The sequence below is a fragment of the Syngnathus leptorhynchus genome, chromosome 3 (genome assembly GCF_054491065.1).
Source record: "Syngnathus leptorhynchus isolate UIUO chromosome 3, UIUO_Slep, whole genome shotgun sequence".
Lineage (NCBI taxonomy): Eukaryota > Metazoa > Chordata > Actinopteri > Syngnathiformes > Syngnathidae > Syngnathus > Syngnathus leptorhynchus.
This window is the reverse complement of record NC_141197.1, coordinates 15,433,675-15,460,868: the sequence shown is the minus strand read 5'-3', so window position 1 is coordinate 15,460,868 and position 27,194 is coordinate 15,433,675. Positions and strand designations below refer to the sequence as shown.

The following is a 27,194-nucleotide window of genomic DNA, read 5'->3' as shown; positions in this document are numbered from 1 at the left end:
GGCCAGTGAGAGTAAATTACGCCTCCCGCTCTCGTCGCTCTCAGCAGGTCTGCTTGCTTACAACAAGCAACCTACTCTGGATTGTTGTGATTTCCAATGCCGATGTTGCTGTTGTGCACTTGCAAGTCCCAGTGCGTGTGTGTGCATGTGTGTGTGTGTGTGTGTGTGCGTGTGTTTTAATTATTGTTTGGTTTTTAATTAGTGTTTTCACCAACACACACACACACATGGCAAATGGATGGCGGCTGAAACTACTGCTGCCTCTGCTGACAGGGGGGGGGGGCATTGATTTTTTTTTTTTTTACTCCCCCCCTCTGTTTTTTCTGGGATTTTGACAGAATCATAGCACCATGGAAACAAAGAAACTGCTTTGTGATAGAGAAAAACCTTTCATTTTGGTGCAGGCCTGAATGGCGGCTTGCCACTGATAACAGCATGGACAATCACACAACACAACAAACACACAAAGGTACACACACGTATACACACAACACAGCACATATACGCTTAAGGTATGATTGCGAACGCAAACAACAAAGTCTTTTCGAGTCAACTATAAGCTTCAGCTCAGACTCCCAATCACAGTCACAATCAACTCGAGCTTGATAAGCTGTTTTTTATTGCCGCACCGACAAACATGCACATCTTCAGATGTTAAACAACCAAGTATCTGTCGATTTTTAATACAACTTTTAATTCATCCATGGACCTTTGATTTAAAAATTGCGTTTTAAGTTCCATCTCTATTCAAAATCAAGACAATATTTCAAATTGAAAGTGCAGGAAATGCACAAGCATGAATTAATGCTTAGTGTGCAAAACAACATTTAAGTGTCTGTAATAGCTCGAGCAGCGACCTGAACCCCCTCGCCCCAAAAGGTGCATGTTTGTTGGGTTATTGAGACAATTTCCAAAGGTCTGCTCATCCTGTGGTGAGAAAAAAACAAGAACAGCCGGCAACAACATGCTGACAGCGTTGCGGCACTAAACAGTGAACATGCACAACCAGATTGCTCTTCATTAAGCGATTTGACCCGCGGATATTAGATTTCCGCAGATTTTATTGCATTTCGCATCTTTTTTATCATTATTGAGATGACGAGGGATCAAATCGATTCTGTGTCAAATTAACGTGAAGAACACCAGACTGCCTGGCTTTTCTCTTTGTGTGTGTACAATTTTGTGTTTGTGTGTATGTAGCGCTGGATGTGTGCGTGCGTGTTTGGTCGCTGCAGTATGTCGAGTTTGTCTCCATTGAACTGTTGGTGTAATGTGAACTAAGACAGACGTTTGAAGAAACAATCTGCTCTAAATATGATCCAGTGTTGATAACAGAAACGAGATTTTGATACGTTTTCCTGTGAGCATTGAGAGAAACAATTCTGGCCAATGTGGATGTTTTGTCCTTTTTATTTTATTTAATTAATTTTGTTCAGTTTTATTTTTTATTTTTATTTATTTTTTTTATTTATTTATTTATTTATTTATTTATTTACCTTTTTCATGCCGACGCCCATAAAGACAGCATGAATTATATTTTCACTAGCGGAGGCAGCACTTCATCACCAACACACCAAAGATTGATGGTATTTACTAAAGGGTTCATATTTCTGGGACTGGATGATTTCTTTTGACATTCTTTCCATATAGAAAAATATTTCTTCATCCCAAAATGAATGAAAGCCAGATTTTAAAGACGTCGCAATTTTTAGCTTACATTTACAGCATCTCGGCATCGTGGTCTTTTCCAGGATGACTCATCGCATCCGTAGCCTTTCACCTCCCAACAAAATGTCCCATCTGCTAACATTTTCACGTTTCTCCGCCTTCAATCAATAGCAATAACACACACACATAGGTCCTCTTCTCTTTGTTAAATGTGATTGCCATCGCCACGCTTCCAAACAAAACATGTTGACACGCGCCACCTATGCTTTTCTGAATTGCCATCCCATCATTGCATTGATTGTTTCCTCTCATTCTATTATTACCTTTTTAAAAAAACATACACACACTCACACGAGCCCACCTCCATTTCAACTTTGCGTGATTGTTGACATGTGCATAGATCAATCGGATTTTTGGATGCCTTGTCATTAAAGTGTCCGGATGAGATAATGACTCCGCGCTCCTTCTTAGTTAGTTAAACACGCGTCAGGGATTATGATGTCAACTAGATTAAATGATCAATTAGACACACATTCAAGGCGGAGTGTGTAACCCCTCCCGTTCAACACACACACACACACACACACACACACACACACACTCACACATTGAGGGATGAGGCCCATATGTGTATGTTGGTCAGTTGGTCGGGGTTGTGGAGAAGTAGGGGGGGGGGGGGGGGGGCATGGCTTTTTGACCTTGAGCTCAGGGGTCAGGCAGCAGACGGACGGCCAGCTGGACATTTCCATCTCAAAGACCCCTTAGGACCTATCACACACACACACACTTTACACAGAACCTCAGCCACCTCCTCTCACTGTGGATGCTGGGATGCTTTATGAGTGCAAAGGAGCGGCAGCCATTCATTTCTTCCTAACTCGGGTCTAATGGAGAGGCCTAAACTGGAAACCTGAGCTCTTATTGAGTAATGAGCCGCCCCTTTACTGTCATGCGTGTGTGTGCGCATGGTTTCCAGTGCGGCCAACATCTGACCCTGTAAATGATGACTCTCTCCCCTTATCCACGGTGGCTCTTTACTGCTAATAACCTCTGATCAGATCTCAGATGGCCGAGCCCTCGGCCGGGTCTGGACTACCTCCAACTTAATGCGCCGCGATCAAGCGTGGGCATCTCTAGCAAGATCCGCCTTCAACGCAGCCGCCGATGCCGACTACTAATATCTCCATGAGGAGGGAGGTGCTTTTCTACGGGCTAAGTTGATCAGTCATCCCCGACCAATACTAACCATGTCGCCGGGCTCCTCAGCTCCCATCTCCTCCACCACACAGGAGACAGCGGAGAGCGACCGTGATGTACATTTACCTGCAATTAGATTTGCAGCGGCCAATGATGAACGCTTCTCAGAGTTGCATATGGCAACAGCTTGATCTGCTGTGTGTGTGTTATTTCATTGAACAGACTCTTCATTTGATACAACTATCATTTCAAGAGCTGCTCAAAAGACAAAGTTTCGCATACAACTCTCGTATCGACATACCGATGTTGTGTCTCAACTCGGATCACGTGTGCACTTTCATCTCTGGGTCACACGTTGAGGCCCGGTGCCTGCTCGGTGACAGCCCGGTAGTGTTTACATGGCCCTTTGCAGAGGCCAGTGCATGGATAATGATTCAACCATTGAAGATTAGTGATGGGATGAATACAATGGAGGCGCTGATAGCTGCCTCTGTCTGTTTGCACTGGCATTGCTGGGAACGGCGCAGATAACACACACACACACAGTAATGTTGAGAAGTCAGTCCGTGTACACGTGTTCTCAACGGAAAGCACTTTAACAAGAGGCTCATGTCTACGTGCGTATGGACAGGGCTGTGTAAGCACATCAGTTTCGGGCAGACACACACGTTTTAGATTTCGTCGTCCCTGAACCTCCCCTTCTAATCGCTCCTTTTTTTTACATCCCCACCTCGGCCTCCCTGCTGTGATTTACCGGCCCCTCCCCACACCTCAGCGGCACATTAAGAGCATTTAAAGTGTGGCCGTTACTAAACAGGGCTCTTGATGGAAGCCAGCGAGCACCTCTGAAGCCCATTATGTCTGCATCAAAGTGGCATAACGGTGACTAATGAGCGATGGATATCATGAGAGACTGTTAAATCTCGATTGGCTATTGTCGGGAGTGTGTACGTGAGTGCGTGTTGCCGATTGGGAGCTTTCAGTTCAGTGCAGGACACACAGTGCATTTGCTCATATACTGGCAGCGGGGGGGGAGTCTATTTACTTAACTGCAAAGAGTACAGAGTACAAATACTTGCCCGACGGTGGATTTAGATCCGCTACTGATGTCCGTTTTTAGCAACAAATAACTTTCTAAATGTTAGTTGAAGTAAGTTCACATGGGAAATAATGGCAATCGAATAATACGTTTTGGAGTCAAACTGCTGCCATGTTCAAATATTCAATGACCGTATGGGCAATGTTTTAAGAGAGTTTTCCTTTATGCTTATATTGAGCCAGGCCATATATTTATAATAAATATAATTTTCAAACCAATTTTAGTCATCTGAAAGTGAAAGTCGGTGATTTAAGCAATGCTGGAATGTACTTACAATTTTTTTAAGTTATGGTAATAGAGTAAAGTGGAGTATGTCAATAAGTGCGTCTTAATGGCTTGTATAGCAAGTTTTGTTGTGTGAAGTGCCTCATGAATGTCCCATTTCTGAAAATGTGTCTGTGAGCGAGCTATTGTGCACTTTCAGCCCACTGTTAAGTTAACTCTTATTAAATTAGCCCGTCGTGTCTTCGCACGAGTGTCGTTCATTTGCTGTCTGGAAGCCAAAGGTGACATGAGTCATGTTTTTGTTTTGTTTTGCATTGTTTTGATTCAATTTACTTTTGTTGCATCTTAAATCTTCCGCATACCGGAGCAATCTGCTTAGCAAAATGTCACTCAAGTATGTTTTCTCCGCAGAGAGGCTGTGCATAATTTTCCATGAGGTTTCTGCCCCATGAAAAAAATGCATCTGGAATATACTAAAAATGAATCTATTTAATCTAATTAATTCAATAATTTATCAAATTAATTACTTTATATCACGCTCTTATTTTTAGATTTCCTGCAGTGTGCAGTTGACCCCCCCCCCCCCCAAAAAAGCACTGGCGGAGCTAGAAGGTGCCCTGAATTATGCTTAACATTTGTAATTAGTTACTATTTACCCTAAGAAGCATTACTGTAAAAAAAAAAAAGTTAAAATAATGAAACATTTCCTGTCACATCTGTAGTGTAATAATTTACCTGCCCGTGCGAGAATTCACCTGTGAGTTCATTCCCAGTTAGTGTGACTCATGGTCCTTTGCTGCAATGCTGATGAGACAAGATGGAAGTTCTGGCTGTAATCCCATAACGGCCGCTATTCAATGACAGGGGAAGCCATGTAATCCTCTTTTAAATGCAGCGTTTGTTGTCCTTATGCCACACACTTTCCCTATTAATCCCACGCGGGCCTGCCCTCACGCAACCCCAATACAATTTGTATGGATGCATTTTCCCTTTTCAACACTGAGAGTCACGCATCCAAACAAATATGCTTTTGTTATAGGAAATAATGTTCATTCTTTCTTTGTTTGTCATTAGAGTCACAGAGAGCATCTTCACCCCAGAAGCAAAGTGCTACGTTCTCATCGGTTTATCTTCTCGGAGCCATCAAAGGAGCCTGATAACTCACAATCAAACAGACACAAGTATGGCATTTTATCTTTTGCTTTGAGAAATAATTGTTCTCTTGTTGCTACATGAATCGCAATCAATGATCATTTCTCCGTCTAAATGGGACAGTCTTGTCATCCTCGGAAATCCAGGAAATGGGTTAGTGGACAAGCAAACCCAAATCTCTTTAGCTACCCGTTTGTATAAAGTTCTTAAAGCCAGTGTCATTAGATTTAAAATGACGTGACATTTCTCTTAGTATGAAATTCTACAGAACCCTCAAACAAATAAACAATTTGCCACCATCTAGACAAACTGCTCACAGTCGTAAGCCGCTCACACACACACACACACACACACACACACACACACACACACCTGAAGAGACAGAGGACATAATACATCTGCTTTCTGCATTATGGATTTTCAAAGACTGGTAAAAGACGCCAATGCTTGACATAACCACTGAACGCCTTGTTAAACGCGCACACGCTGCACTCCTGACTGCCCGTCCAGCCTGCCTATTAAACGTGCCACTTTCCTCGTGTAAGTGGCTGAGAGGGTCTTAACCGATGGTGAGGGACAAACCGGTTCCTGCGGCATTATTAAAGAGATCGCCGCCGCCGAGCTTGTTAGTTTCTCGGGGCATGCCGCTGTTCATTGAACAAAGTTGGCATTAACTCTTTTCAGATTCTATCAGGTATCAGAAATTGGCCCACAGGGGGTTCCCAATTTTTTGCTGCGGTGAACAAGTCAGGTGAGGGAACCAACATTTGTCACCTAAAACTAACCCCAAATCTAAAATCAGGAGAGAACAGTCATGCGCACACTGAAGCAACGTTGTAAAGTTGTGCGCAAACAAGTGAAAGAACAACAAAGCCATGAACTGTTTTTTTACGGCAGCGTTACACAAACGTTTGCTAAAAGGGGCTACTGTTACTCATCAAACTGCATCTGAACAGAGGTTGACTGGATTTGTTTCAGGGTCGTACTGAGTCCAACTAGTTAGCATTCTTTATGTCAGACAAGCGCAAGTTAACCAAAACAAATGAAAAAAAATGATGTATCATTTTAATGTGAGTGCTGCTGGTACGTAACACAAAAATACTAAACATATTACTTCTCCTTACGTAAGTATTGGGACAATTAAAATCACTATTGACATCCCCTCGAAAAAAAAAAAAATCACCCAAATAATTCATGATATCCTCATAGTAATATAAGATATTTCTTTATTTGTCCCACATGGGGAAATTCCAATTGACATGTTATATAAGATTTATGGTACTGTCATACAGAGTGACAAAAACAGATGAGAAGTCCTGTAATTGGCGAGAAAGAAAATGACTTGCATCTCAAATAAGAGAAGTGAGCAAAGCCTCTTAACGATGAGCCAGTGCCCCCCGTTCAATCATGACGCTGACAGTGCTGACAAATGACTGATCAATGCTTGAATTTGTATTCATACTCGACAGCACAACATTCTGAATTTTAAGTGTACTAGGTGCTATTCTACCCAATTGCAACTCCGACTCGATTAGAGGGCGGCCACTAGTTGAGAAAATCCAAATCATGAAACTCCAGCAGGTGCTGCTGTTTTGGTTAGCAATTGAGTTCAAATAGTCTGATTAATCAAGAACCTTGAATCCAGAGAGAAAGAAAGAGAGAAATTGGGTGAGTGTTTTAGTGCACTGACCATGCAGACCTTCCTCAGGACAGCGCAAGGGGTTACGTGACCCCCATTCACCTCTGACCTCTTTCTACCCTCAGCTGGTCAAACTCTAACCCTAAGACAGATGGATAACGCACTGGACGCTTTATCTCCTCCTGACCACACGCTCGGCCGTAGCCTTTGCTTTCACCTCTCCTTGCCCCCTTGATTGCATTAAGTCTCATCCTCAATATGGACCACAACCTTAGGTACACCTGCCAGAAGATGCGCCTGTCAAACAAAGGGGTCGAATTTTAGAGAACAGCTTTTGGGATGATTCAGTGTTAACCACGATTAAAAAAAACAAAAACAAAAAAAAACATATTGTTACATTTTTCTTGGGAAAGGAACCAGTATCGGAAATGGAAACCACACACACTATAAGTCTGTATAGAATCATGTGACATCAACAATTATTATAATGGGAAAATAAAGAATCATAATAAATCTGTTCCAATACATATTTTCACATTTTTAATACTACGGTGATCATTTTCAGATTTGTGCAAAATGGCAATTATTATGATGTTGACTTCAAAATTTGGGTGAATAGTGACAACAATATACTTGTTTGTATTTTTCATTTTTAGTTTAGAAAGTGAGCTATTTGCTTCATGCTATGATCTTATTATTAATAATATTATGTTTGCGTGTTGTGGAGGGTGACTTGTTTTCGTGCATTTGGTCCACAGGCCTTAGGTTTGACACCTGCTTGTAAATTTTTGATATTTGAATAATTCTTATGTTAAAGTCTTTAAATTGAGGTTAACTGTGCTTGCATCAGCTGTATATATATATAATATTTTTTTTAAATCATATTTTGTTTACTTTGTCATGCACCACGGCAAGCTATATACCATAACCTCACTTTTAAAGACAAGGTTTCGACTCTTTTGAACGTTTTATGTTTAGATAGGAGCATCATTAGTTTTTACACGTGCATAGTATTGCAGCAGCCTCTCTATATCCAAAAGGGAGGCTGACGCTGCAAGGCGGATCGAACCTTTCGATTGATACTGAAAAATTTGCATATAGTGATTCTCTTTGAGCGCGGCGCGGATCCATAACGAGAGCGGCCGGCTATTCAAATGCAAGCACGCCCGGAGAGAAGCACCAGACGCCGGGGCAGGAAAACCTCAAGCTATTTGCCTTTTTTTTTCCTGCTTTTTCTGGATCTTTTTTCAACGCCATGGATGCTGATTGTTTTATCCCGCGATAGAATGGATGGATGGATGCAACGTGGACAAAAAATGCCGTAATGGGGAAACACGCAGAACGTGGAATGAGCAGAAGGGTGGTGGGAAAATGAGGATTTTCTTTTCAGAATGATGACATGCCGCACGGAGAGCTGCGTGACACATTCTGGCTATGCGGTAAATTCTGGCTTGTCTGTGTGTGCGTGAGAGTTGTTGAATGTAAGTGTGCGTGGGCTCGGGTGGTGCGTTTACGTGTCATAGCGAGACCACTTGAAAGCATGAAGACAAGACCTCACTGCCTTGTATCCATCCGCACGTGAACTTGAACGCACCACAGCCCGATGAGTTAGTGCCGCACTGGTTATCCATCCCCCGCCCGTTAAATATATTTTGTTTTCATTTTTGATTTCGAGTGAAAAATTCGCTTCATTCAATGCCCTAATTATTCGTATTATTATGTTCCCGTGAGCGCTATTCTAGTGAAACACTTATTGATTTTTCCTCCGTTTAAGGCAGCCAATATGGAGACTAAAAGTGCTCATACAGGACGAAGACCAAACATTAGGTGCACTTACAATGCGATACATCTAAATAAAATAAAATGATTTGTTTTACTATGATTATTTATCATAGGTAATGTGGCCATGCATCTATATTTTTTTAAAAACACTGGAGGCCACTTCATTAGGTACACTCTACAAGATCCAGTAATGTATCAGCATGATTTTGCATTTGACTCAATTATTGATTGATTGTCTGCAAGGGAGAACACGTGATGACGACCAAGTGGTCGATGCTAAAAACTGTAAAGATGATCTTTATTCGTTTTAGCTTTAGATTTCTTCCTGCAATCGTCAATTTGAGCCTTTTTTTTGTTGTTGTTTTTACATTTAATCTATAATCGGTTCATGTATACCAAACGGGAAATTATATTTTATTAGGATATTCACAAACTTAAGCCGTTAAATACAATTCATGCAAATAAATCCCACATGTTTAATAATCCCGCTCCCTTATTTCATGCATGGATTTTACAGTAGTATTTTCTATTTAAAAAAAAATATATATATATATATATAAAGAACAGCTCCCTGTATCCTGTTTAGGTATACAAGGCACGATTAAGTATCGGGTTAAATAAATGCTTCAGAATTGAACACAGGGGAGAATTTTGTGTTGGTTAAAAGTGTACTTATAGTGTCCAGTGAGTGTATAAATCATTGAATGTTGTCAATTTTTGATGAATAATTTAAACCCCATTTTGTAACGTGTTTAAATCATTTGATTTGCAGTTTTTTTAAAAAATGCCGGAATGAACGCAATTAAAAACGTGATAAATGAAGCGTGTCTTGCGCTCATTAAATAGTTTGCGTTGATCGTTGATAATCGTTAACAAGGTTTGTCGCCTCAAGTGTGTTGCCTAATAGTTGGAGTCAGTGACAGCATGCAGCGGCATATGGAGCCTCTTAATGTCAAACGAAGCCTCGTTAATTGCACATGAGAGTGCACGAATGCAAGCAAGTGACGCGGAATAACGTCGCACACGCCTGCATGCAAGCAGGAGGCGATTACTTGACTTTCCCGTGAGCAAGGCAGCACTCGGTCATCTAATTGATGAAGGATTGAGAACTAATCATTTGCAAATAAATACACATTTTTGTTCATTATACTGTATCCCAAAAATATATGTAACAAGTGTATTCCTTATTTTTATTTGAATTATTTATTACCATTCGGACAGTTAGTCATTTCGAGATTTTGATGGGAGTTTAATCAATATTCTCCGTCTCTGTTGGGTTTTTTTTTTTTTTAAACCGCAAAGGTGCTGGGAATCCGTTTTTATTTAGTTTTATTTGAGATTTTAATAGATTAGTTTTTTTTTACACTTTGTTGTTTTATACTTTGAATAAAATATACATTTTAAATTTGTTTACAAACCAACACACAATATTATTTTTTACAAATAAGCTATCTTTTAAATTGTGTTTCATTGCACCAAGTTTTTTTCTTCAAATGGCATATTTTCTGACTTTGGTTAGTTATCATTTTTACTAGTTTACTTTATCTACGCTATAATATAGTAAATAATTTTAAAAATTCAATCACTATAGATCATATTTAATAACGGATTCCCGAGATCAGCTGGGAATCATTCTTACTCTAAACCTTGAAGTTTTTATTATTATTGAAATGCAACACGTGGTTCTATAAATAAAAAGAGGAATATTTGTTTTAGCTTTGTTTATTTATTCCACCAATTCAAAGGCCTCAGCTTGAGCCCCCCTTCAGGAATTCTAAATGTATTCCGTATCGATTATGCTGTGTTATCAAGGCCTGTGCACTTCAAATACGCAGTGAAGGCCACGCAGCCTTCGCGCAATGCACTTTTCCCCCCTTAAACTCGAAAAATCGGGGGCTTTCCAGCATTTTCTAAACATATTTACTAAAGACTTTAAACGTGAAGGATTTAATCCTAAATCGTATTTAAAAGGCAGCTTTACCTTGATGGACGTTTAAAGGTAAAGTGGTATTTTGTTTATGGGTTCTTAAAAAGGATCATAACGAAAGGAATGACATTTCTTTTGCAAAGGCTAATTCTGTTTCCTTTCAAACGAGCACATATGGGTTCATTTGTTAAATTTTACACTGGCAAATGTCATTTATTGCCGCCCCCTCCCTCACTTTCAACGTGCGTGTGTGTGCGTGTGTGTGTAGGTCTGTGTGCAGTACGTGTGACTCACTATTGATCTGCGCTCCTCATATTAGTCCACCTGCACGGGAATGGTGAATAATCAGCGTGGAAGCCATCCTACAAATCACTCACGCTGCCTTCACGCTGTTTTTTTTTATTTTAAGCATCACAACTGCGCATGCGCTTAATTAATGTGCGCGCTGCTAATCGCTTGCTAATTGATGTAAGTTCATGCAGGGCGGTGCGTGTTTTCCTGCAAGAAATAGTGTCTGTATGAAGAAAATGTCAAGCGCACACGCACACACAAACCCGAGGTCCTGGAAGGATGCATATCGATCCGTATGAGAATGTGTAGATGGCTTGTAAGGCCAGCCTTTTAGTATTTTGTTTTATCATCCAGAGAGAGAGAGACAGAGAGAGAGACTTTTAATAATGAAATGTGCAGATGTTGAAAAGGTTTAGCGATACTGTTACAACGGCAGCATGTTGTGTTCAGAGGTATATGGTCAATTTATCATTATTATTATTATCATTATTATTGTTAAAATATTTCCAAAAGTGTGCTTCAATAGGTTTCATTGTTTAATGTGTGTAGGATGGGTAAGACTATTTTTAAATGTTTTCAATATGATCTTTCTGTCTCACCCACTTTCTTTTTTTGGGGTCCGGATAGTTACCTTCACAAAAAAATGGGGTCACCATCAATTGCAGTCAGGCTAAAGAACAGAGCCTTGGTTTAGGATGTCAGAATGTGTACTGTAGATATTTGTATGAAAACACCTCGAAACCAGACTTGTAAAACAATCCAACGGAAAACAGTCTGGCAATAACTGAACATAAAACAAAACCTGATATATCCAGGGACTTTCTATGTACAAAGACTGTATCAACCTTTAGTACATTGACATGTACCTATCTGTGCAGCATGTGAATGGTGGGAAACATATGGCCAGTGGGCCATAGTCAGCCCATGTAAACGTTTAATCTGGCCCGGTAAGTCTAAAAATAAATATGCTACCTCAGCCATGAATGCTCATAGTATATATCACTTTTGTAATTGTTATGTTATGTTTTCTATTATTTATTTATTTATTTATTTATTTATTTATTTATTTATTTATAAAAACTAAAATGACCATTTGTATGTCAAAGATTCCCAAGCCTATGAAGGAAAAGAGTCATATTGTAAAATTGCTGATAAACTTTGTGTGAATTTACCCCAAAAGTCGTAATACGTTCCCTGACAGCGTGTTGGCATTTCCAGTTAATTTGCATTTGTGTGTGTGTGTGTGTGTGTGTGTGTGTGTGTGTGTGTGTGTGTGTGTGTGTGTGTGTGTGTGTGTGTGTGTGTGTGCTCGTGTCCATTTTGTGCATGCTCGCCCAGACGCTCTTTTTCAGGAAAGAATTGAGTCTCCTTCTGTCCGGACACACGTTACACACACGCCGTTGGCATTGACTTCACATCAGAGACGGTTTAACTTCTGTAACTCCTTTTTTTTCTTTGGCATCTTCTTTTCTTTTGTTTGACTCGTTTCAAGCGAGCGCCACGTCCATTGTCGGGACCTCCTGACAGATGCGGGGGGCCCCCTTAGCAGGTCCGGGACAGGGAAAAGTCTAAAAGGTTAATCTGTTGCCCACCCAGCGGCCCCCGCTCTCCTACACACTCGCAGATGTTGGCTTTAGGAGTCTTGAAGCGTCACCTTTGACACGTCCCCCCATTCAGTATCAAGGGGGGGTCCAGCAGGACACTGACCGCTGCAAGCTGTCACCTCGCCTGCCGCCATTTTAGACTAAACGGACCCTGACGTCACTTTAAAGGGGGACATATTACCAAAAATTGACTTTTTAATGGGTTGTACACTAATAGTTGACTTTTGGAGATCCCTGTCCACACATGATGCGTGAAATGACAAATTAATTGAGAAAAGAAATTTGAAAAATCTATTTTCTTGACCGCACATATTTCAGAGGTCCTCTGTTCTATTTATTTTTCAATAAAAGTATAATACACACCCCAAGCCTATGTCGGAAGTGTGAAATTCGTGCAAACGTTTTGGAAAAGTACATTCTAATCTATTCAAAACAATTCTATCAGTTGTGAACATCTCATGACCAAAGACAGAAAGCAGGTGAATGATTGGTCATTACCTGGGCTTGAAATCTCTAGTTTTGTTGCTACTTTCATTTTGGGAAAAGAATAGTGGGCTATGAAAAGTTGCATTTCTCTTTTTATTTTTGAGACACCTATTGCGCTCCTGTTGTAAAATGTATTTTCTTCCATGGCTTTGGGACAATGGAAGCTTATGGAATCATTAGAGAGCTGCTCTTTCTTGTCCAAATATTTTTCCATACAGAAGGATGCATGTGGGGGACATGAGGGCGTTTGATATTCTGTATGATCTATTTTTTTTCTTAGTTATGTCATATAAGAGTATAAATATTGTCTTGTGTCGAATGACCAATCTGATGATCGGGACATACTATGGTCAGGCAATTTAGATGCTGTTCCAAATTTGTTGCAGTTCAATTACTTACAACCAGTTTACAGAAAACTGATTTCTTCTATGCTATGGTCATGTTGTGAGAAAATATGAAAATGTTAGAGGTGCATTTCTTGTAGTTTTTCCCTTAAGCAAATTAAAATCCTTCTGGAGTGCAATTTTACATCCTCATTTATTATAGACTTAACTTCAACTGTGCATTTTGTATGACCCATGACTATGAAACCAAAATAAATGTGCAAAAATGATGATTATTTTTAATATTACTCCTTTATTTATTGTTAGAATGTGCAGTTGCTGCAACTTTTCCATGGCCCTACTTTGACTATGGCACAAACTAGGTGTTATTGTGCTAAAACAGCATTTAATTATCAAAAGTATTTCTTTAACTTGTAGGGATCAGTGTGACATATACAAACACACACACACACACACACACACACACACACACACACACACACACACACACACACATACAGTGCTCGGCTTGGTTCGTTAAGCCTTGTACTTGAACAATAGACACATCTGCTCATCGTTTTCTATCAAAGGCGACGGTACCGCAAACTAATGTCCCTTCGTTTGGTTTTAACTGTCACATTCTTAGAAAACTGGCGTTAGGAGCGAGGTGGGGGTCATCCAGGAGGGGGGCTACAACACTAATGAACAAGTGCCAGTGAACTTCAGAGGCGACCATGAATCCAATCAATGACGTGTTTCGGTTGTTTGCGTGTGCCAAGGGGTTAAAAAGTATTTGAATGGGGGACAGAGGGCTGCAAATTAACCCGGAAGTTGATTGGATCTTAATTGCGTGATTTAAGGTGGATTGAAAATGAAAGGGGGTTATTATAGCGACTATTTAAAAAAAAAAATCTTCCAAATGAGAGAGGACGAATTAACTTTCAATTATGTGTTCAATGACTTATTTTCCTTTCAAATATCCCCGACCAGAATTGAAACTGCGTCCAAACCAAAATGCTACCTATCTTCTTTAAATAAGGCGTGTGACGTCACGCTAGGGGCGCGACTCTGCTGGGGAGAGAGAGCGCGAGAGAGAAAGCTGCGTAGTGCGCATGTGCAGGGGCTGCGGTGGTGGACCCAGACAAACACCGAGAGAGAGAGATGGCGCGGCACCCGACCGGAGCGCAAGGACAGCTGGCTGGTGGTGGGGGGGCTTTATACAAAGGAAGGAAATAATACAAGAAATTTGAAAAGATATATTTCTATTTATCAATGACGAAAACGTGGATTTAGACGCTGGAACCGATGTAGTGTGAGTTTTCAAACTATAAGAAAAACAACAAAACAACTTTGAGGACTTTCGGGGCGGGGGGGTGGGCGCAAGCTAAGCAGGTCACATAGATGGTTGGTCCACAGAACCGCCTGGACCATGAATGCCCAGCTCTCGATGGAAAATATAGGCGACCTGCACGGCCATGACTCCGTGAGCAGCCACGGGGAGCTGCTGAGCGGCCACAGTCCGCACTCTCGTCCGAGCCCGCGGGGGCTGAGCCACCGCGCCATGGGCATGGCGACTCTCTTGGACGGCGGAGACTATCATCACCACCACCCGGGACATCTCCACCCGGCCATCAGCATGTGTGAAGCCCCCGGCATGAGCGCGAGCAGCACCTACACAACGCTGACCCCGCTGCAGCCTTTGCCCCCTATCTCCACCGTGTCCGACAAGTTTCCCCCGCCCCATCACCACCACCACGCGCACCCGCATCCCCATCACCCGCATCCGCACCAGAGGATCCCGGGCAACGTCAGCGGCAGCTTCACGCTCATGCGGGAGGACCGCAGCCTGGCTCCAATGAACACTCTCTACCCCGCCTACCACCACAAAGACCCCTGCATGGGCCAGAGTCTCTCCCCGCTGTCCGGCTCCGGTCTGGCGGGCATCCATACGAGCCAAGCCGGTCTGCCGCCTTACGCCCACCCTGGCGCCGCTATGCCCGGGGAGAAGATGCTGACGCCCAGCGGCTTCGAGGCGCACCACCCAGCCATGCTGGGCCGTCACCCGGAGCAGCACATGAGCTCCACGGCGGGGATGGTGCAGCTGAACGGCCTGCACCACCATCCGCACGCCCACCTCGGAGCGCAGGGCCACGGCCAATCACTGGGAGGCGGCCGGGAGCAGGCCTCGGCGCTCGGCCAGCAAGGAGCCATCAACGGCGGTGGAGGAGGAGGAGGCGGCGGCGGACAGATGGAGGAGGTAAATACCAAAGAGGTGGCGCAGAGAATCACCACGGAGCTCAAGCGCTACAGCATCCCCCAAGCCATCTTTGCCCAGCGGGTTCTGTGCCGGTCCCAAGGGACCCTGTCCGACCTGCTGAGGAACCCCAAACCGTGGTCTAAGCTCAAGTCCGGCAGGGAGACCTTCCGCCGCATGTGGAAGTGGCTGCAGGAGCCTGAGTTCCAGCGTATGAGTGCGCTCAGGCTCGCAGGTGAGCGAAGCCTCGGTAAATCCACATTTTATTCTATTTTCTGTGTTTGCATGCAGCTATCCGCATTGACTCTCGAGGCTACTCTATTATTAAGCAATAATCAATAATAATCAATAAGCAGGTCAAGTGGGCTGGGAATTTTTACTCATTATTATGTTGTCCTAATCACGGTATGGGCTACATACATAACGTGATTTACTTTGTCATATTTAGATATTCGTTGTGTTGTTTTGCGTGCATTTTAATTCACGTAGTAAATATTGATAGTATTTTCGGCTCTTTGGTGATTTATTTTCCGTGCCCCAATTCTAGTATTTGACTTTAATCGAAATCGAAATGCATGTTGGTTGTATTTTTGCATGCATTTGCATTGGGATTTTAAAATGCTAGTTTTTTTTTTCACACGATCAAATAACAGCGAGTAGCCTCCAGTGTCAATATAATTTCGTGATTTTTATTTTTTTGTGTATTTTTTCCCATGTATTCCAAAATCCAATGGCCTACTGATGTATATATTTATCTGTGACGGGTGTTTGTGTGCATGTCGTTTTTGGTATCGTTTTACCTCCAAATATCGACCCGTGATCTTGTAAAGTAAGTCGATCCTTGCACGAGGAGTGAGTGTTTATTTTGGTATACATGCAACCGAGCAGCCTCATTTTCTGGCCTTGTTCTGGGTGTAAATTCGAGTCCAGAGGCCTTTGTGTAAGTGGTGATTTGTATACCCTCCTAAGTGGGACTTTATTGTCCTACAATGCACTGCAGTTCAGTGGTAGTTATGTTTATTTATTCCGGGGTGGGGGGGGGGGGGGGGGGGGGGTCCCGTCTAATTAACTGATAGACCTCTGTATTAATTTGTCCCTGTGGTAGTCAGGAGTCAATTAAGGCACGCACGCACGCTGCACATTCACAGAGCTACAAATGGATTTTTTTTTCTTCCTAAAGTTTATGAGGCTAATCGATGGGTTGCACATGTGTGGTTTTGGGGGTTTACAATGAGGAGAGGTCTGCAGACTGGATTGAAAGTGCGTGCGTGCGTGCTTGCGTGCGTGCGTGCGTGCGTGCATACGCGTTTGCGCGTGTGTATGCTTGTGTATTTAATCGCAATTGATTAGTTCTCCGGGATTCTGCCCTTGTGTGCGTGTCTCTGAGAAATGTATTTACAATTAACTGAAAAACCACACAAAACGCATTTAAACGTGTGTATGAAGGGAAATTAGTGTATTAGTAATATTTCATTGTTTTATTTTTTATTTAATCTTGTAACAAACTGTCCACTTATAGGGCTCTTGAGTCACTATTGCATTCACCTATCTTCAAATAAGATTTTATTATTATCATTCAGAGTATGAGAAATGTTCTTCTTTCTTTTTAATGGCTCACAAATCAGTTATGAATAGGCATAGGTTAAAAATAAAAAATCATGAAACATTTAACACATTTTGTACACACACCAAAATATTAACAGTATTCTGAAAAATTGTTTCAAAGTGAAAGTTGTGCTGGACAATTTTAAAATTATAATTAAAAAGAAAATAATTAGTACTGTGTGTGTGTGTGTGTCTGTGTGTGTGTGTGTGTGTGTGTGTGTGCACAAATGTATATATAATAAATGCATTGTTACTTCTAGTCCCCTCATCGAACCACAGTGTGTAGAGTTATCTTTGTTGCTCTTAATGATTAGCAACCACTGTGTGCGTCTGTGTGTGTAAGTGCGTACGTGCGTGTGTGTGTGTGTGTGTGTTGCGAGACGTGGTCCAGGCCTTGCCAGGTCTTTCCCGCTGTCTGCGTGGCCTTCACTCCAATTGATTTATTATAGCAGCTTTTGCACTAGCAGTTAATATTTAGCAGTCTTGGGTGCAAGTATTGCTGATTATAGTAATTGTTGTTGTTGATGTTGTTGTTGTTGTTGTGGTGGTGGTGCTCCTCTTTTGGTGTGCTTAGATATATGAGAAAACCAAATGTGATCTTGAAGATAAGCTGATGGAAATGACTGGAATGTGCTTTGACACATCGTCAGAGAGATGTTTATTGAGCAGCATGCTTGTATTTTGGATTATTTGTTTATCTACATATCAAGCAAAGCATGATGTTGGAATTTATTTGAATCGGCTCCTATCAAATGCACCTAATGTGCTTAAGAGCAACCCAAGTCTGCCCCCTTCTGGTCGGTTACAAGTCACTCTGAATGGGAGAAGTCTTTTAGAAAGCAGCACGTGACAAAAATGGCAGTTTTTTTTCTTTAATAGAGGCTCTGTGTGATGTTTTACCACAACCGCCACAAAGTCAAGTGGTTTTGTCCGGGCTGTTTGGAGTTTGCCTGTTGCAATTTTTCAAGTATTCACATTTCAAAAATATGAATAAGTGCATTGATGGCTCTCACCTGTGCATAGATGTATTGTGATGACATTCATCTTGTCTTCTTTTTTAAAATGGGTTTGAAGTTTTGTTTTTCAGACCTGCTCACTAGCGAGTTTTTGTGTCTTCAAAGTTGAGTGTTTTCAGCACCATGGACAGCGAATGACAGTATTATATACAATTGAACCCAGTCCACACGGGAAAGCTCGCTCAGATTCGAACCCAAAACCTCTCAACAGTGATGCTCTAACATGACCTTTTAGCTTTTTATTCTTACATTAAATATTTTCAAATAGTATTCCCTTTATTCTATTCGTCTTATTTTTAGTCACAAAGAGTCAGTATAAGGCAGCAAATTTCCCACAGGGATCAATAAATCAATGATGTAGCAGTGAATTTTCAATAATTACGCGAGTGAATTGTGTAAGAGGCTTTTTCCCTGCCTTGTGGCTCCATTGATGTTCAAAGTGTATTGACGTAAGTAGCTTTTAAGGTCAAAAGACTTACGTTTGTTTGTCATTGTTGCAGTGCTATAGAAGTAACTTACATCGTACTGAGAGATGTTTCAAATATTCCAATGATGAGCGATCTGACTGCTGATGAATGAATGAATGAATGAATGAATGAATGAATGAATGAATGAATGAACACAGTCCAAAGATTTTTGTTGGGGTTATTCTATCATTAGCTAAATCTATGTTTTTCATTTTAATTTAATCATCCTATTTGAATAATCCGATCATTATCTTTTGTAATATTTGAGTAACCCTGAAAGATATCTCTGACAACTCACATTCCCGGTTCCTCTTGTTTTTACTGGCCTCTCCTCAGCGTGCAAGCGTAAGGAACAGGACCACGGCCGCAGCGAGCGGAGCAACCCGGCGGCCAAGAAGCCCCGCCTGGTGTTCACGGACGTGCAGCGGCGAACCCTCCATGCCATCTTCAAGGAGAACAAGCGTCCGTCCAAAGAGCTGCAGATAACCATCGCGCAGCAGCTGGGCCTGGAGCTGGCGACGGTCAGCAACTTCTTCATGAACGCTCGCCGCCGCAGCCTGGACAAGTGGGTCGACGACGGCTCCGGCCACCCGCCCGGCGTCGGCCTTAGCGCCTGTACCAAAGCCTGAAGAAGGAGCGGGAAGGCACTTTTGGCCCTTACTCATGGACTCGACTCGGTGGAAAAGCTTTAAAACTTAAAAGAACCTTACAAAAGACTTCTCGTTTTTGCCCTTAAATCTGTACTATATTAATATTTATAGTATCCAAAGATGAGAAAAAAACAAACCAAAGACGACTTCTTTCTTGTTTGACCTGCTTTGACATGTTTGTGTTACTGCAAAAAGACTACTACCCCCCTCCCCTTTTTCCTGTACTCACTTACCCGCACCGGTCTCTAGCTTTACGACAACCCCCTTCCCGCTGTCACGATCTGACTCCCAAAATGGAGGTTCTAATCAGTCTGCTCTGCAGAGCTCCAGTGGGATTTGGCCAATCAGCGTTCAAAGAAACGTAAATCCCACAGGAGCGACTGGATTGTTGCTTTTTGTTTTGTTTCATCCCTGCTCCGTGGACAATTTCGAGGGGGCGGGGGGCAGCCCATCCCATAGCATAGACTGCAAGCTCAAAACTCCCACCCCGGATCGCGATGTAGTGCTTTCCTTCCGACATGCTGAAACGTCGTTTTTAAACAAGAGAAACCAAAGCCTCACTCGTGCACACACTACACTTCAAAAGGTAGCAGTGCTATTGACCAAAGATGATAGTTTGTAGTTGTAACATTCCTAGTCATGCATCCTTTCATTCTCTGTTCAGGGTTATGGCAGACGCTGATTTAGGGCTAAAGTCAGCTATGTGAACCACTACATTATCCATATTGTTAAGTCACCTGTTTGTCCGTTTTCTTTTGAGGTTTATTATGTACGAGGTTCTACTGTGTGCGTATGTTGCAATATTTCTAACCACTTATCCGTCCTTTTTTTTTTATTATCATATTCATCGTCATGGTAGTTTATATGTACGGGGAGGGGGGGGGGGAATTCCATGAGAGTCAACGAGGTAAACTGCTACAGTAATGCCTGTGCAACATTTGTAATCCTTCCATTTTTTGTTTTTGTTCATTTTGTTGGTGTCATGTTAGACGCTGTCGTCAATCTCAGCTGTCATATTCAAATCATCTTTATACTGTTAATAGTGAAACATTCTGAGTGTCCCTTCATTCATCCATCCATTCATTTTCTGTAGAGTTTACACTGTTTGGGGTATTATTGGGTATTATATTAGTACCACAGTTCACTATGTGAACCACGACATTGTCCATGTTGCAATATTCTTAGTCTATCCATTTATTTATATTTTTGCATTAATTGTGTTCAGGGTCAAGGCAGGAACAGGAGCTGATCCCAGCTCACATTTAACCAAAGAGAAAAATGTATGTGAACTAGTAGTGACTTTACACCCGTAATCATTTTTGACTCATTTAACATGACAGGAGCGTCAAGCTTTTTGCCTTACAGATGCCTTTTTAATCAGTTGTATCTTCGCCGCGAGCGGCGTGAATGTTACTGTTAACGCTCGCTGCGAAGGCCAATCAAAGCGTGTTGTCACTGTGAGCCAAATTTAGTGTTTTGCTTTTATTTATCGTATTGATTTGTGTGTCCATCAAAGGCGTCAAGTGGAGAAGATCAATGGTCCAATCACCTTTCTTTCCCTCCCCCCCCCCCCCCCCCCCCCCAACAATCCAAAGCCTGGAAAGCTATGCATTTCAGCACAAGGAGGAAAGCACTACACAAGGGGGAAGAAGCATAGCCTGTTTGATAAATTAGCCAGCCGGGCCCCTTGTCATCTTGCACCTCCTCTTTTTCCTCAAGGCCACGGTTAGCAGCTCTACATTTATCAGAAGGGGCAGAGAGGGGGGGAGGGGGAGATAGAGACGCTTCCTCAACACCCACCAAAACAACGTGTCACCTGCTGATGTTTTCTAGTGTGAAACCAAAGATGCTACCTCACTCAAGTTCCATATGTGATTTCTATCACTTTGATGATACCAAAGATAACCAAAGATGTTGTTGCTTTTTTTTTTTTTTCTTCAATGCACGGCCTCTGTGAGTGGTGATAAAATTATTATTGTACTACCACCCCGCCCCCCCCCCCCACCCCCCCGGCCCCCTCCCCACATACACAGACCCTATCTTCGCCAAATGTGTTCCTCGATTATAGCTCTACAGATAGTCACACTCGTAGTCAAAAATATTATCGTTATACAACAAAAGCATTTATTTTTCAAATTTTGTGACCGGGGAAAAAAAACAAAAACACAAAATGTGGAGTTGTTTGCTTTTTTTTTGTAAAGATGAGTAGATTATGCTGATGGAGCTTAAGACATTTTTCACATATGTAGTGGTTAACCAAAATTTAAAGAGGAAGTTAGGTCAAAATTTGTATTTACGTTTTCTATGCGCTCCCACTCGTCTAAACACGGTATTACATGTGTCGGAATGAAGCCGGAAAATCCATGCTTGTAAACGTCACATGACCAAATCAAGAAAACATATGAGGCGTATTCGATAGGTCGTTACCTGAGCCCTTCGGCACTGTAAAATCGGAATATCGTGTTTAGACTAGTTGGGGCGTATTATTGCAAAGAAAATATTGGGTTGATTTTCCATTTAAATCTCCAAATTTGGCACAGAACGTGTTAAAGCTGTCAAGAAAATTATTAAACGTGGTTCTTTGCTAGTAGCCATACACAGTGGAACCTCTAAGTCAAACCAAACTCTTTAAAATAAGTCACGTCAAAAGTTGTCTTGTCCTTTTTTTATCCATTATCGGAACCGTTTCCATTCATTACGTTCATTCTTTGAGGTTGTTGGCCACATTTTTAGAGCAATAGTTCTTAAACCTTTTGGACCAAGTACCAGCTAACAGAATGCTTAGCTCTAAATGTTCATTTGATTCCTAAAAACTTTAATATTGCTGTAAGCCCATTGTAACATTCGGTTTGAATTTTGATACTGTGCTTGAATATAGGTAAATTTGAAAACTACTTTCCTTACAGATTCACTTGAAATGTATTAGACTGCACAGAAAAGTTCAATACAATTTAAAGATTAAACGTAAATGAACTTAAAAGTTAAATACAACTGAATTGTACTTAAATTTTAGTGTACCACTAGAGGGAGCTTGTGTACCACTTGGGATACTCATACAACACTTTCAGAATCAGTTTGTCTTTTTGGTTTTTTTTTGTGCTAAATGTTACTCAAATTCCAACTTTCATATTTAGAGGTTCCACTGAGCGTCCTCCTAACGTCTGCCTCCTGGTTGCTGACCCACATCAACCTCATCGCAATCCCCCTCCTTCACATTCCCAGGACGAGTGCCTTGCTTGAACCAAAGTGTTGAACCGCTCTTGACCTCGTTTCTCTCCTTTGACTTACCTCAAGCCTGTCGAAGGGCCGCCACTCCCCAAGGAAACCCCGCCCCCTGTTTTTTTCTTTTGTTTCAAATCCCACTATGGTGCTTTTTTTATCGCCAACGCATGCAATGAAAATATACCAAAGCGACTCTCCCCAAAATCTCCCTTCCACTTTCTCTCACCCCTTTTTCTCTCTCTCACTCTGGCCGTGCATGTTATTTCCACGATGTCTCTGAATACCTCATGGTGACGATTCCTTTGCGTACTTTCTGTGACCGTGTTTTTCCATTTTTGTATTTTTTTTTCTTTTAAGAAGTGTTTCAGGGTTGATGTATATTGTATGGCGGGAGAAGCATATTTTTGATCATTTTTGAGTCATTGAGAACTACAGTTAGCTAACTCTGTTTTTTTTTCTCCCTAATGGTTTTGGGCTGACACCCAATGGCCGCAAGTAAAGATTTAATACAACTGTTATCTACAAAAGGCAAATATAACAATATTTCATGCACGAGCATGGATAGCATTCAAACATGCACAAACATTACCCAAGCAGCGACAGAAAACGTGCTCAAAATTGGAAATAATCGACTATATTCCTACTCTATTCATTTCTGCACTTAAATGATAAAAAGTAAAAATTGAGTTAACCCATTCTAGTTCTCAGTGGTTCAACTGTGATAGTAGATGATTGCTTTTTAACAGGGTAAAACCAACTGCTGTGATGTTGTGTTCCGCCACCCCACACTATTTTTTCCCTCTACTGTGTTGTGGTTGCTTAAGTTAAATGATTTTTTTTTCCTCCTTAACGACTGGGTTAATTTAATTTATGTATTTGTAGAAATTCTAGATTTGTATATAGCAAGGGGGAGAAAGTAAAGACAAAAAAAGTTTTGTTACAGCGTTACGCTTGTGAGGCATTTCCATGTGTTTTAAACACTGCTGCCAACCCCCTCTCAAAAAAAGCAAAACTTTGTTGACCAGTGTTTGTATGTATATGTGTTTTTCTATTGTTTTTAAATGGGTATTACAGTACGGCACATCCAAAGATTTTTAAAACAAAACCAAAAAAAAAATGGCGAAAACATGTATAATGTTGAAAAGCACTGGCATTCGTGAAGTAGACTTTTATTTTTATTTTGTATTTGATTTGCCATTCTCACGGGTATAGAATGTAGAAGGCGTAGTCTTGAAGGGGAATCTCCTGTCCAAAATGTACAATCTGCTGAAAAATTAGAGGGCTGCAAGTCCTGCCCACTTTGCTGCCTTCATGTACACACACACGAGTGGCGGGTGGAGTGGAGGCCGGGCAGCCGGTCTGCCAAGAGGGGGGCGCTGTGCCACGGAGATATTGTTTATTGCCTTCATTATTATTTTGTAATTTTTTTTTTGTTCCAATAGCCGTGGCCCCGCTGCCTTGCCTCTTCGAGTATCTGTTTTTTAGGTACGTACGTACTTGTGTCATGAATATGAGCAAAGTCTAATAAAAGTGCAAAAAAAAAAAAAAAAAAAGCTTATCCGAGAAATAAGTTTGCAAGTGTGTGGATTTGATGTATTTTTCTGTATTATTTATATTATTTTTGTAAGTGTTTACTGCATACTGTTGTAGGAACGATCTCCTCTCTGAATTGTCATGCCAAAGACTTCAAAAGATCATCACTAGAGTTACAAGTTGTAAACTTTCCATGGGAATAAACTGGAAACTTTGATATTTGTTTTAATTTGAAGCGCAATCTTTAGTTTTTGGTATTGGTACTTTTGTAGTACAAGTGTTTTTTTTTATTGATTAACAAAGACATTCCTGTCATCTTTAAATTGTTATTTATTAATCAAAAAATGGATGGATGCATGGATGGATGGATGGATGGATGGATGGATGGATGGATGGATGGATGGATGGATGGATGGATGGATGGATGGATGGATGGATGGATGGATGGATGGATGGATGGATGGATGGATGGATGGATGGATGGATGGATGGATGGATGGATGGATGGATGGATGGATGAATTACTTTGATGATTACTTTAGTATTTAATTGACTTCAACTTAAATTTGTATTCAACGTCATGAATTTGTATAGCTTTAAAATAATGAATTATGTACCTAATATAGCTTTGAATGATCTGATGTCAGTTTAATACAATTAAAACGTCATTCTTTGAAATAATTTTGAACTTTTTGCCCTTTCAAAATGCTGTAATTTTTTTTTTTTTATTTAAGTACTTGTGGTAATGAATGATTTTTAATAACGATTTGGTCATCTTGTATAATCTCCCGGTTGACTGATTCCCATGGAAAGTTTCAGGACATATACAACCCATGTCATCAACCAAATGCCACTAAATAAAATAATTAAAAAAAACATAGCTTATCATATTTCCAACCTATTTGTGATATTTTTCCCTCCACAAAAATATTGTTGAAAATGACTTTAACACAATCTAATAACGTGAAATGGTTGAAAAGAAAATGTCAGACTCATGTTTTCATTTAGTTGTTGAATTCAATAATGTGGAACCAAATCACTTAAAACAATGAAGTATAGTCAACGTTTTTATTAATGACACTACCGTCACAAAATAGAATGCAGGTTACATTGTTATGCAAAAGACCTGTACTGCGTTTGTAAAACAACAGTTGATTGCAAGTGGACCTATTTTCCTGCATCCTCCAGGACCATGCCTCTCATTTTGTCCATTTAAGGAGTTCCTGTGATGGCTACTTGAGGCCACAAGTCTCACAACAAACAGGGCGCCTACGACAATCATAGGGATCTCTCAACGCTGCGGGACGTTTCTCACTCATGATGGACTTTCCACCCGGTAATTCACAAAGATGTTGTTTTTTTGTTGTTGTCGTCGACGTTGTTGTTGTTGTTGTTTTAAATAAACAACTCTTCTTTGGTCATAAATTTAGTCTTAATCTTTAATCTTTAGTCTTTAATCTTTGTTGTACATCAGGGGTGGGCAATTGACTCTACTAAAAAAAAAAAAGGTTATGGGTATGGGACACTTTTGGGTAAAATTCCCAAATGACCCTAAAAAAAATCTATTTTATACAACTAAGTTTTTGTAACCAAATGTATGCTGGTCATTTACAGCCCACCGCAGAATTTGATCTGACCCGCAATGAAGTTTGAAACTCAATAAAACAAACAAGACAACAAATACTCTATGTAATTGGAAGAAAAAATCGCTTTCAAACTCTCTAATATGCATGAGGAATTTTTCGGACTTGGCTGGCCCACTTGGCTGCTTGTGTATGTTCTGATGGAGTGGAGCAGGTTGCATTACTTGCATTTATCCACTAAGCGGCGCTACTATCTTGAGTTTACAAAGACATCGCCATCTCTTTGTTCTACCCATGTTTGTTCAGTCCGGAGACTGCATTCAAGATCTGCAGTCAGTTTTCATGTTGATATTATTCATGCAGGATTATTAACTTAAAGATAGAATTCACTAGCTTCAACCAGTTCAAAATGGCTTGTTTAGTTTTTGCATCAAATAATCAACTCTTAAGTGTATTCCTTGCGGCTATAATTTATTTGATCTACATCAAATTTATTTAATCTTAATTAGTGTACATAAGTGATATTTAAGCAAGAGGCGTAAAATGTAAAAAAAAAAAAAAAAAAAAGAATATTAAATGGGTGTCATTTAACCAATTTTGAGTTAATCCAACATCGACATCGACGGTCTCAAATTAGACCCTCATTTTGGCAGAAAACATTGTGAACATGGTAAACTTTGGTCCTTTGTTGGATAAAGGCCCATTATCAACTGCCTGTTGTTTGGAGTTGTCCTGTAAACTTTGACCCTATTTCTTTCACTCCTTTGTCTGTGGTACCAAGTTAAATAGTGATGAGGACCCTTTTTCTTATCAGGGGCCATTTTAGTTTGTAGAATGTTGAAGCATTTAAAAAGGTACTACTTGTGATGACAGCTGAGTGTGTCAGGATCTAAAACAAAGAACAACACAAAGTGAAAACAAAGACACCATGACAACAAAGAGATCCCACTCTACTTTTGAAATACAATGCAGTACTATCTCTTCTTGGAAATAGCAGATTATTTCATTGTAACGTTATGCTTTTAGTATTTTTGTATCAAACGTTAATACTTGGTCACAAGAGTGTTTTGAGGGGGGGGGGGGGGGGTCATTTGTGTGCAAAAGAATCTAAGTTATTGTATGTACTCTGCGATGGGGAAACTCCTTGTTAGGTTTATCACCAAAATCGAGATGAGGAAAATATCAGTCGTGTAAATTTGCAACGCCCTTGATAATTTGCAGCTACCAAATGGGGCTTATCAATTTTTGGGGGATGATGGTTAGTGTGACTCACTTTTCTGGGCATGGAAGTGACTCATTATGTCATACATATTCATTAAATTGTAAATTAGAATGTTTTTTTTATTATTCTTCAAATGTCCTCAAACATCCCTGTGAATGGAAATAAAAAAGGCAGAAGAAGTAGTCAATAGCATGGCATATTACAAAACTATGCGCGCATGACATTACTTATGGATTTTGATCATCGTCC

The 27,194-nt window shown here is 40.8% G+C and overlaps 2 protein-coding genes across 3 annotated transcripts in view; both read left to right on the top strand.

The window, feature by feature from the left end:
• Positions 1-13,659, top strand: part of LOC147059488 (uncharacterized) — a 168,437-nt gene extending 154,778 nt beyond the window's left edge. Inside the window, exons 8-9 of one of the 2 annotated variants that reach the window (XR_015065688.1) lie at positions 5,264-5,370; positions 12,319-13,659. Coding sequence is in view for 1 of the 2 variants with exons in the window: in XM_085907955.1 (XP_085764081.1) it covers positions 5,264-5,370; positions 7,106-7,215 (217 nt within the window). In the remaining variant the exon portion in view is untranslated. Of the gene's footprint in view, positions 1-5,263; positions 5,371-7,105; positions 7,467-12,318 lie in introns of those variants that run through there. The other variant, XM_085907955.1, reaches the window with a different exon arrangement.
• Positions 13,660-14,576: 917 nt separating this feature from the next.
• Positions 14,577-20,929, top strand: onecut1 (one cut homeobox 1). The gene is made up of 2 exons (XM_085907570.1): positions 14,577-15,897; positions 19,072-20,929. Exons 1-2 carry the CDS (start codon positions 14,823-14,825, stop codon positions 19,362-19,364), a joined length of 1,368 nt encoding a protein of 455 aa, XP_085763696.1. The 5' UTR covers positions 14,577-14,822; the 3' UTR covers positions 19,365-20,929.
• The last annotated feature ends 6,265 nt before the right edge of the window (positions 20,930-27,194 follow it).